Consider the following 10,882-nt stretch of genomic DNA (forward strand, 5'->3'; position numbering starts at 1 on the left):
ACGTGTAAGCAGAACTTTGACTTTCCTTCTAATGCAGGGAGAGGAGAGAACACTAGGCAAGTCTAATTCTATTAAAATAAAAGGAGAAAATGGAAAAAATGCTAGGGATCCCCGGCTTTCAAAGAGAGAAGAATCTATTGCAAAGATTGGGAAAAAAAAATATCAGAAAATTAATTTGGACGAAGCAGAGGGTATGTGTACTTTTTACAACTTCGGCGTTTTCTAGTGAATGCGATGTTAGTCTTCCAGGGCCGTCACTAGGACTCCTCTGAGCCACTGACGTCAGAAGGACGCCATCCCTGTCACACTGAGCTGAGCATGCCCCTCGCCCCGGGTCCGTCTGGGGCTGCCGTGCCGCTTCCCAGTTGTCAGACTGAGCATCGGGCCCCTTAGCGGCCAGGGAGTGCCCTTGAGGGGGGCAGCAAGTGGTCCCCAAGGGTCTGCCTGTGCCCTCCCCTCCCCAGCTCCTACGAGGGGTCAGTTAGTGTCAGGGGGTCTGTGTCAGGGTCACCAGTCGGGGGGGCACAGGTGAGGGGGCGGCAGCCAGGAGGGCCCTGGACTTGCTGACCTTGCCGGCCAGAGGCCCCGAGGCAGGTCTGCGCCTTAACCTGCTGGCTGGACGCCCTGCCCTCCCTGGGCCTGCAGGGGAGAGGGAGGTGGGCTCAGAGACCCAAGGAGAGGTGATCTCTTATGGAAACTGCTTTTTCTTCTGAAAGCTTCTAACGGCAGAATCAAAACTAACAGCTGTTACTGGGACCTGAATTGTGATCCAGGGAGTGCTTGCTAGGCCGCGGGGCCCACAGCTAGCTCCCCATGAAGGCCAACCTGAGCCCGTTCACCCCCCTCCTTTGGCCGTCGCTGGCCACCGAGGAGGCAGAAGTAAGACACAAGGCTCCCAGCCGAGAGCCACTAAGATTTGAGGTTTTAAAGTCCTTGTCATTCTTCAAAGAGTATCATTTAAATACTAGAGAAAGCTCAGCTTAGACTCCTTCTACTTTGAACAGTGAACTCCAGTTACGGCTGGTGGCCCAGGTAAGGAGGCAGGAGCTCTGGGGGAGCCAGCGAGGAGGCTGGAGGCAGAGGTGGGGGAGAGAGTGGGGACCCCGCCAGGACCACGCTCTGTCAGGAGGTGGTGACCCCTCTTGGGGGGACTGTGGGCTCGCTCGTGCCTCAGGTGGCCTCCCCTCAGCATCACAAGGGAACTGGGACGTAGGTACAGGGCTTCCAAGGTTACTCAGAAACCCCGGGCTGGAGTATGGACGACGAACGTGCCTTTCGAAGCGTCCTCACACAGCCGCGTCCAGTCGGGGGTTTTGGTCTATTCGAGTCTGGACTTGAGACAACTGAATTCTCGGGGCGGGGCCTTCCCTGCAGCTCCGGGGGCAGAGAGGGTGCCAGATGGAGGCGCCTGGGTGGCCCAAGCCTCTAGTTTCCAGGGCAGTGGGACAGCCCACGACACGAGCTTTCTAGATGGGGAACTTTTTGCACTGCAGGCCTGGGTGTGGGGCTCTCTAAAGCTTGATCCGTGTGGGTTTTTTTCCACTAGAGTTTTTTGAGCTCATTTCCAAAGCTCAGAGCAACAGAGCAGACGACCAGCGTGGGTTGCTGAGGAAGGAGGACCTGGTGCTGCCCGAGTTCCTGCGCTTACCGCCCAGCCCCGTGGAGCTGGCCCTGCCCTCGCCCACCGCCGCCAAGAGCTTTGGCAAGAGAAGCTTGACCAGCAACGGCAAGGAGAAGGCTCCCCGGCCCCCAGAGTCCTGGGGGCCCACCCGACACTGCCGCGAGAGCCCCGCGACCAGCCCCAGCTCGGCCGACAGCCCGCTGTTCAGTGCCCCCCAGACCCCCTCGCCCCACTCCCAGGAAGCCGAGGACGGGGGCGTCCAGACCATGGAGGGCGAGCACGTGGCCGACCTGACGCTCATGGGGGAGGGGGACATCAGCAGCCCCAACAGCACTTTACTGCCGCCCACCCCCACCCCGCAGGACTCGGCCGGACCTCCGAGACCAGGTACCTCCAGGTTTGAGCCCCCTGCACACCTTTGACTCTCTGCTCCTCCACTGTCCGCCCGGTGTTATCCACTCCGTTTCCAATAAAAACAGAAACAGCTGTGGTAAGTCCCCCTCTACCTAGAATCCTCGCTCTAACGAGGTTCCAACGTGACCTTTGTTGTCCTGCTCACTGTGGGCCACCTCTGCCTTTTCTGAAAGGAGCGCCTCTGCGTGTGGCCAGCACGGGTCCTGGAGGGGTCCGGGGTGAGAGTGCCGGGGCCGGGCGATGCTCTGGGAGGGAGGTGCGTGTGAGCGGTGTCCGCACTGCCCCCCAGCCTCTTCCTCGCTCCCGCGGCCGGGACCGCCTCCCAGCAAGGCCCGGGGAGTTTCCGAAAATGTATGTGCTACTCCTAAAATGTGGATAGCTAGCATTTTTCGTGTTGCAGTCTCAAGACTGGAAAAAAAAATAGCATCTGTCTTGAGCAACCGGGAAAGCCCCGTGTGATTTGGGGGAGGGAGCGTGCTCTCTGGCCCCGGTGCTCCGTAGGGACGCCTGCACACGCCTGCCCGACCCCGGCAGACCACGAGGGGGTGGGGGGTCTGGCCCCGTGTGGGCCGCGCCGTGGCTCCGTTCCCAGGGTGCCAGGGGAAGTCCTTGGGGCTCCCTGGCCCGGAATAGGCCTAGGCGTTCCTCCAGACAGACGCTGGGATTCGTGGGCGTGGAGCCGAGCGGTGTGGGCGCCCGAGAGCGGCAGCTGCCCAGGCGTGAAGCGGGGCTCCCGGCCTTCCAGGAGCAGTTCTGTCCTGCTCCGAACCACGACGTGTGTGCCTGCATCCCCACCCCAGCCCCCCGTCCCCCGTCCCTGGGCTGTAGACAAGGAGCCTTTGCAGTGGACACTTTGATGGGGCCGCTGGTGGCTGTCCTTTCTCCTGTGTGTGCTCGGTGACGCGCGGACCCTGACGCCACGCGTGTGGTCTGCCGTGGGGGGTGACGCTGGTGCCTCCTTGGCTCGGCCCGGCCCAGGATGCCGATGGCAATCGGAGTGTGTCCCAGGACCGGGGGCCCGGGAGGCATGTGTCGCAGTGTGTTCTGTACGTATGTCCACATCGGGGCACTCTGGGGACGTGTGCCACGTGGGCAGGCTCCCCTGGCGCCCTCCCCCGAGGCTGCGCACGGACGCCAAGCCGGGAGGAGCCGTGGTCTCTCCCCGTGTCGCACTCTTGCACGTCTGCGCTGTGGCTGACTTTCCTTTCTGCTCTCGTTTGTAGACACCCCCGTGTCCCGAGTCTGTGTTCTTCCAAGAGTAATAAACTCTGGACCTTGTCATCGGACTGGTTTAAAGCTCTCTTCTTTTGCTTTTGAAAATTCCTTTCCACTTTCAAGGGGTTTTGCCTTAGTACAGTGGCTTCTAAAGGTTCGCCCTTCACTCAGGGGGTATCCCTGAGCACCTCACGTACACCCACAGACACGGCCGGGGAACGGAGAGCAGCGCGAGGGGGCCATTTGAACGACCCCGGGAGGCCCCTCGGGGCAGCAACCGGGAGACGCAGCACCACGCTCGGGCCGCGCGGGGGCCTGACGGGAAGGGGCCCCCCTCTCCGGGAGTGCTGATGGCCTCCGTGCTCAGGCCTCCCCCGTCTGCCGTCCCCTCCAGGGGAGAAGAGTCTGGGCGCCGGGTGGTGGTCAGTGAGGCTGCGCGGCTGAGCTCAGCGGCCCGCTCCTCCCAGCCTGGAGCCCGCGGGGCTGGCCGGCCCTGGGTGGGGCTGCGCGCTCCGACGCGGTCCCGGCCGTCTGGCCCACGCGCTTGCCCCACCGGGGGCCGTTTGCCCACAGAACGCCCACCAGCGTGGGAAATGCAGCCACGCCGGGCTTGGCCCCCGGGCATGTCGCAGCGGCCCCGCACTGTCGGGCGAGGGCAGCTGTGCGGGAACACGGGTCTCCCGCGCACCCTGGCCGGAGCGGCCCCACGGCCAGCACGCGTGCCCCAGCCCCCGGGCTCGCTGCTGTGCCGAGACGGAGGGGCTCCGGCCACGGGCCAGGGGAGCGGGCGGGCCCTGAGGCCTTGTGCGGGTCTGTGACGCACGCGTGTCTCCCTGGAGCTGGCGAGCCCATCTGCTGGGAAGGGCCTTGGGCTTGAGCTTCCTTCCGTGCCACACACTCGGGCCCAGCTTGGCGAGGCCGGCAGCCTGGAGGCCTCTGAGTTAGGCTCTTGGTGGGCTCTCCGTGTGGGAGAACCACTGGCCCCATAAGCCGTGTGTCAGGCGCCCCCACGTTGCAACGAAGGGGAAGCCACCCCTGAGATTCCTCCGTCGAGTGGGGCAAGAGCATCTGTCGCACCCCTGGGGCCGCCGAGGGGCACCGAGCACTGAATTTTATTTCTCAGGGTTTAGAAGGCAGAGCGCACCCACAGTTACTCTCACCAATCCTCGAAATTGCTGTGAAATATTTCTTAGCAACATGGTGGTCACCAAGGATCGGTTCAGGGTGAAGACGCGGGGCGCTGATGCCCCTGGGCCCTTGGGCTCCGCAGCTCATGGCCACGTCTGCGCCGTGCAGCTAGTTGGGCGGCCAGCATCGGGCCCCCAGGTAACGGGGGGTGTCCTCCTGCCCGCCCTGGTCCACAGTCCCCAGCACCCATGTACAAAGAGGCCCATCAGCACCCTGCCTGGCTAGAGGACGGGGTATTGGGACGGATGTGTGGACTGAGAAGTGAGTCCAATGCAGAGGGTCCCTGAAAATGAATCCTGTGGTGGCTTTGACACTGATTCCCAGCTGTTTTCTTCATTGTTACCTACTGGGCTTCCAAAGACACCCTGGGAGTTTGTGGGCACCCCCTGGCATTTGCGGTCCTGGGAAGGACCAGCTGGGGAGGTGCGCATCCTCGGGTCCCAGCAGAGCCCGAGACCGATTCCGAGTGTGGGCCCTCCACGGCCCACGCCCAGGCTGGTGCTGGCCTCTCTCCGGCGTACGAGATGCCTGTGTCCACGTCCTCAGAGAGCGCGTAGGAATTACGTCCCACAGGGCACCTCCTCCCGAGGGAGCAGAATATATCTGTGGAGCTGAGTGTTTGGTGAGGGCGTCCAGAGCGGCCAGGAGCCGCCTTCAGTGCGGGCCGGTGGCCCCAGCAGCCCCCGCCTCAGCCCGGCCCAGTGCTCAGTGGCATCGGACCCAAGGCGGGGCTTCACTCATGAGGAAAGGGTCAGTGGCCAGGAACCCCAGGGTATAGGCTTGACCATGTGGGATTTGGGAGAGGTCTTTGCAAGGGGACACCTGGAGCCCTTCCCCAAAGGGCTGGGTTTAGAGAAATCTCCCCTCAACTGGCCCTCTGTCCGAGCGATGGACGGGCCACAGAGGACCGGGAGGGCCCCACGCCCCCTCCCCTCCCCAGGCGCCAGGCAGGCGTGGGGAGAGCCCAGCTTTCCTCACCGCTGTCTGGCCATACGGGTGTCAGGGGAGTGGCTCAGGGTCCTGGCTGAGCCCCTCCTAGCCCTTCCGGGAGGCGAGGCCCCTGGGGACCCCAGCAGCCAGCGGCCCTTGGCAACAGTGGGGCCCTCGGTGACCACACGGGCACGGCTGCACCCCTCCCAGGAAGGGGTCCCCGCACAGCCACTGCGGCCCGGGGTCTGGGGGGCTCAGGTACGAGGGATGCTGCTCTCTGGCTGGGGCAGAAGTCGTCCCCACTTGGACACCTCCTCCAGCTGTCCGTGTCCAGGGTCCCCAAAGGCACACCCAGTTCCCAGAGTGGCGGCTCTCTGGGACCCACTGCTTACTTCCTAGCAGACACCTGTAGCCCTCGGTCCCTTCGCACATAGCCCACCCAGCGGGGGTCGCGGGGGCCTAGTAATGTGGTTTCCACGGGAACAGAACTGGAGACTTACCAGAGGCCACGGCCTTGACCTTGGCAGTGAAGGTAGCCAGACCACGTGCTCTTGGTGTGGCTGCAATCCCGGGAGCCCGTCTTCGTCTGGCTGCTCAGTGGTCAGCCCCCCTCGCCCCTCCCCTCCCCCAGCCACAGCCTTGGTGTGTCACCCCTGCTCAGCCCCAGATGACGTGGACGCCCTGCCTTACCGCAGCTGTGTCCAGGACAGTAGCCACAGGGAGGCCTCTGGGGACAGCCGTGCACGTGTCCCCAGCCCCGGGCGCCACCTCCTATTCCCATGTCCCTCCCCACATCTGCACGTGTCCTGTCAGTTGTCCTCTCTCTCCAGCAGAGGTCTGGCCCTTCCCTCTGGGTGGCCGAAGGATCCCCACACTGAGCACCTCTGCCATCCGGGGGCAGACAGCCCAGTCCCCCCCAGTACAACCCATGCCGTGCACAGGGGTGGCCGGCTTTCTCAGGGACACGTCGGCGCTAGGGGCCTGCCGCCAGTCTCAGGACTGGAAGTTGTCAGGGGGCAGCCCTGTGCCAGGGAACTCGCCAGAACCCCCCTTTCCAGCAGAGCAGGTTCTGGTGCTCTGGCCCTGCTCTGGCTGGAAAGGACCTGAGCAGACCTTCTCCAGCTAGATGCCTGGCTGGAAGCCTCCACAGGCTTCCCGGGGCAGACGGTGCTGGCCCAGCCCCGTCCCCAGACCCCCAGCACTGGCTAGGACAACCCCATCCTCCCAGGGCCATGCTTCGCACCCTGCTGTCCCTGCCTTGGTCTGCTCTCCCTGACTCCTGGGTCTGAGTGGAAACCACAGGCTCCCGTGGTCCTTAGCGTGACCTACCCCCCCCCCCCCCGCTGTCCCCTGCTGTCCTGGACCCCAGCTACAGTGCCCACCCGGGGCCAGCACTGCTGGGGCTCCTGCCTGCAGCCCGTCCCCAGGGCCGCCCTCTCCATGCCCGCACCCGGTCTGGCCCTGAGACTGCTTGGTCCCCATTCTCCCTGAAGACGTCCCCTCCCCTCACTGTGTGCTGCCATTTGCTGTGGTCCAGGCACCCAGTAGGTGCTCAGTACAGATTTGCTGAATGAAGAGCTTTAATCCAGACGTAGTCCAGTGGGCCTGGGGGTCCAAGTGGAGGGCTCCCTTGTGCATTTCATGGGCTAGACCCAGGGCTTTGGTCGGGATTGTCCCCGCTCTTTCCCATGGGGACCCCGTCAGCCTCTGTGAAAGCGGGCCGAACGGGGTACCCAGGGCCAGCAGAGGCCTTGGGAGGGCCTGGAAGGGCCAGGGGCCAAGGGCAGACCCTGGGGTCTCTGTCCCTGGTCCTCTCCCCTCCCTGCCAACTTTCCAATTCAGCTGTGCCCACCTCTCCTTGTGCTGTGGGAGCTTCACAGAGATGTCAGGATGGCCTGGAGGGATACCCAGGATCCAGCCTCACAGGTGACACACAGCACGGGGGGCTGAAGTCCCAGCAGAGCACCTGGAGGCCACGGAGGGCTCCTCTGGGTCAGGAAGGGCCGCGAGAGTTGGATCCTGAAGGAGAGCTTGGAGGTGGCCAAGGGGTCAGGCCATGTCCCTGGACCTGGCCCTGCCAGGGTCGCCCTGTGCCATGCTGTCCCCAAGAGGAGGGTCCTGGCTCTGTGTCACACTCTCCCGACGCGGAGCCTTGGCGGCCTGAGCAGAGCTGGTACTTAGCACAGGGAATGCTAGTGGACAAAGGACGGGGTGGCCCAGGGAAGGACGGACCACAGACAGCCGGCAAGGGGCAGCCGGGGCTCCCAGGGCTCCGGATTGCAGTCATGCTCCAGGATGGTCAGGGCGCAGGGTCTGCGGTGCCCCAGGACAAAGAAGGGTCCCAGAGCCACCCGAGTGGGCAGGAGACAAAGGTTCTGGCTCCAGCATCGGGTCTGGGTGTGTGAGGGCCCCGGGACGGAGGACCTTAATGAGCCTCGCCACGAGGAGACCTCACGCCCAGAGCAGAACCAGCCTCCCTTTGGAAGTGGTGCCCCTGGAGCCCGGCCGGCCGGGAGCCGCTCTGGGGCGGGCCCTGGCCCAGGGGCTGTGACACACGCCTGTTGCACAGGGCTGGGTCCCGCCACTGAGTCACGGTTCCTGGGGCTGCCACTACCCAGGAGAGCAAGTCTGAGCAGGGCAGGCAGGAAGGGCCCGGGCTGCAGCCGCCGCCCCCTCCCCCCTCGTGACACTCCCGTCCTTGGCCCAAGGACCCACCCGATGCCCTGTCCCCAGAAGCCGTCCCGAGCCCACTGAGCTGCCCGGGGGCCGGGGGGCCCCGTGGCCAAGGCCTGACCGCTCCCTGCAGCTGTCTGTCTTCCCGGGGGTCCGTCTGGGGCTGGACGGGAGAAGGCTGGGCTCCTGAGCCTGGGTGGGGTCACAGGCCCTTTAACGCTCCAGACACATGCTGGTTGAGGGGGCCAATCACTGCCTCTGTGCCACCCCAAGTCCCAGGCGAAGACCAGCCCCGCCCCATCATGTGTGGGCCCCGCAGCCTGGCATTTGGGGCCATGGGGACCCAGTGACAAGCAGGGGATGGGGTGGATCCCAGCCAGCCCTAGCAGAGTGGCTGTTGAAACGCCTAAAGGGCTGTGCTGTGTGGACCCTCAGACCTCCGGAGGGCAGTCTCTTCGGGACCTCCCCCACATGGTGCCACCCCCACTGGACCTGCCTGAGTGGGACAGGCCCCGAGCAGCCCCGCTGTGGGACAAGGGGTGACCCTGCAGGCCAGGTGCCCGATGCTGACGTGCGGGAGGCCCACCCCCACCCAGTGCTTGGTCCTCCCCACCAGTCCCCACCAGCCAAGGCACAGGTGCCCCCCCCGCAGTCCCCCCGCATGGCCAAGGGCCCCATCCCTCCCACTTACACCTCCCTGAGGACCCCTTGGCCTAAGGGTGAGCCCTGCAGACAGCCCAGCAGGAGGATGCGGGGTAGGGTGGGTTGGGGACCTCAACAGGTGGCTGAGCTCTGTTCCTGAGTCAACGTGGAGGCATGGGGGGCACGGGAGTGTCTGAGGGGCACGGGGGACCCCACCCGGGGCCCCTGCCTTCGCTGTTCCCTGTGACTCATGCCTGAAGCCCCCTTGGCTGGCCCCCCCTTCACTGTGCGGCCCCTCTGTGAGGGCTCCTCGCTGTTAGGAGGGTCTGGGGGCTTGCTGAACGGGGGCTGCGGGTTGGCGCTCTGAAACGGCTGTGTTGGGGGCAGACCTTCTGGGCATCCTGCCCCCGGCCCAGGGCAGCCGAGGTCACCGATCACTTGTGTCTGGATGACGAGGGTGGGGTGCGGTCTCCTGCCCCGGGTGCTTGCAGGGCTGCAGAGCCCAGGGCAGGGCAGACGGGTGACAGTCTCTCTCTTCTTGTGACAGGCGGCAGGGCCAGAGGCAGCCAGGGCCTCCCGGTCAACACCATCATCGACGTGGACCGTGTCGCGGGCTTGGCCCCCGGGCTGGGCAGCAGCATCCCCGGGGTGCGGACAGGCCCCCAGAGGTCACGGGCCAGTGGGCCTCTGACAGCAGACCTCCCTAGCCCGAGCCCCGTCCCGGGTGGGCCCGCCAAGCCCAAGGCCAGCCCGCACCATGCGACCTTCGTCTGAGGCCGCCTGAAGCCCTGCCCCACCGGCTGTCCCTCCTGCCCCCACATCGGCGCTGCCCCACCTGGACATGCGCGGGCGCCCGTGATCTCGGGGGGACAGCCCCGAATCATCCTGAGGGCCTTGGAGGGGCCCCCTTGGCCACCCTGCCTTCGGGAGCCAAACCAGGAGAGGGCAGGGTGGCCCGGCCTCGGACACTGGCCACAGCTCGCTCAGAGGGCTCCTCGGACCCTGTCCCCTCCTGCCTCTCGGCCTCCAGTCTTCCCTCAATAAATCAACTTTGGGGATCCCCCGAGTGTCAGCCTCGTGCTGGGTGCGGGGTCACAGGCCCTGCCCTCAGGGAGCGTGTCAGGAGAGGGGTCGGGGAGGCAACAGCTTCTGGTCCTGAGGTCAAGGGTGGGCAAAGAGAGTGAAGCCCGCCTAGCGGGGCTCAAGGCCGTGGTGCCCTGGAGGGTGAGAGGAGGCGGTCACGTCGGCCTCCTGCCTGCCCAACAAGTCAGTGCAGGGCCCTGGGGGTCGACCCACGAGCCACGCCGCGCCCTCTGCTGTCCTGCCTGGCTCTGGGGTGCCGCAAGCCCCGCGCTTGGCCTCGTTTAGAGGTGCTGTGACGCCCTTCCGTGTCCGTCCGCCCGTCCGTGGAGGGGCCCTCACTGAGGGCCTGGGTGGTGTCGGGCCCGGAGAGCGGCCGGAGGAGCCTCGTCAGGGGGCGCGTGGCGGGCTAACTGGGGGACAGGGCCGCAGTGGGCTGTTGGCTGAAGCAGGTCCAGTCGCCTTGGTGGAACCCCAGCGTGGAGCAGCTGAGCGCCCAGGGACCCCACACCCCTCTCTCCACGAGTTGCTGGGAAGGGCCCAACCTGCGAGTCCTCGGCAAGACCGCTGGGGTGGTTCTGGAATCTTCTAGGGAGCAGTGCTCTGGGAGGGTCCTTGGGAGGTGTCAGAGGGAGGGGGGCCCAGCACCCACTGTGCCCAGCACCCATCATGTCCCCCCGCCCACCGTGCTCCCCCGCCCGCAGCTGATGCTCATGCCCCCCGAACGCTACACCCACTACCCACCAAACTGGGTGCCCCCCAGTTTCCACTCTCCCTCCTTTTGTACAGATGACAAAACGGGGCCCAGAGAGAGTGGTTTGGGGGTGCTCAGTGAGGTGGCTGCAGTGCCAGGCTGATCCCTCGAGCCAAGTGAGGGCCGGCCCTCACCTTTGCTCTCTGGGGGCAGCCGAGCCGACTCATGGGGAACCCGTGCTCGGAAATTGCTGAAGAGGTTCTCCTGGCAGCTCTGCCCGCGGCCCCCAGGCATGCGTTCCGGGGTCCGTGGCCGTGGACCTGCTGCAGTTGTGTCCCAGGGGCGGTGCCCCCACCCCAAGTCCCAGATGGAGAGAGCAAGGTGCATGCAGACCTGGGCAGGACCCCAAGCCAGGTCTCTGCAGC

The 10,882-nt window shown here is 65.3% G+C and overlaps 1 protein-coding gene across 4 annotated transcripts in view; it reads left to right on the top strand.

The window, feature by feature from the left end:
- RGS12 (regulator of G protein signaling 12) overlaps nt 1-9,741 on the top strand; it is a 109,610-nt gene extending 99,869 nt beyond the window's left edge. For 3 of the 4 annotated variants that reach the window (XM_036085693.2, XM_036085697.2, XM_036085696.2), the window contains 3 exons: nt 38-191; nt 1,547-2,008; nt 9,231-9,741. In XM_036085693.2, the coding sequence (XP_035941586.1) occupies nt 38-191; nt 1,547-2,008; nt 9,231-9,457 (843 nt within the window). In that variant the 3' untranslated portion in view covers nt 9,458-9,741. Of the gene's footprint in view, nt 1-37; nt 192-1,546; nt 2,009-9,230 lie in introns of those variants that run through there. The other variant, XM_036085695.2, reaches the window with a different exon arrangement.
- The last annotated feature ends 1,141 nt before the right edge of the window (nt 9,742-10,882 follow it).

This window comes from Halichoerus grypus, chromosome 3 (assembly GCF_964656455.1).
Source record: "Halichoerus grypus chromosome 3, mHalGry1.hap1.1, whole genome shotgun sequence".
NCBI lineage: Eukaryota > Metazoa > Chordata > Mammalia > Carnivora > Phocidae > Halichoerus > Halichoerus grypus.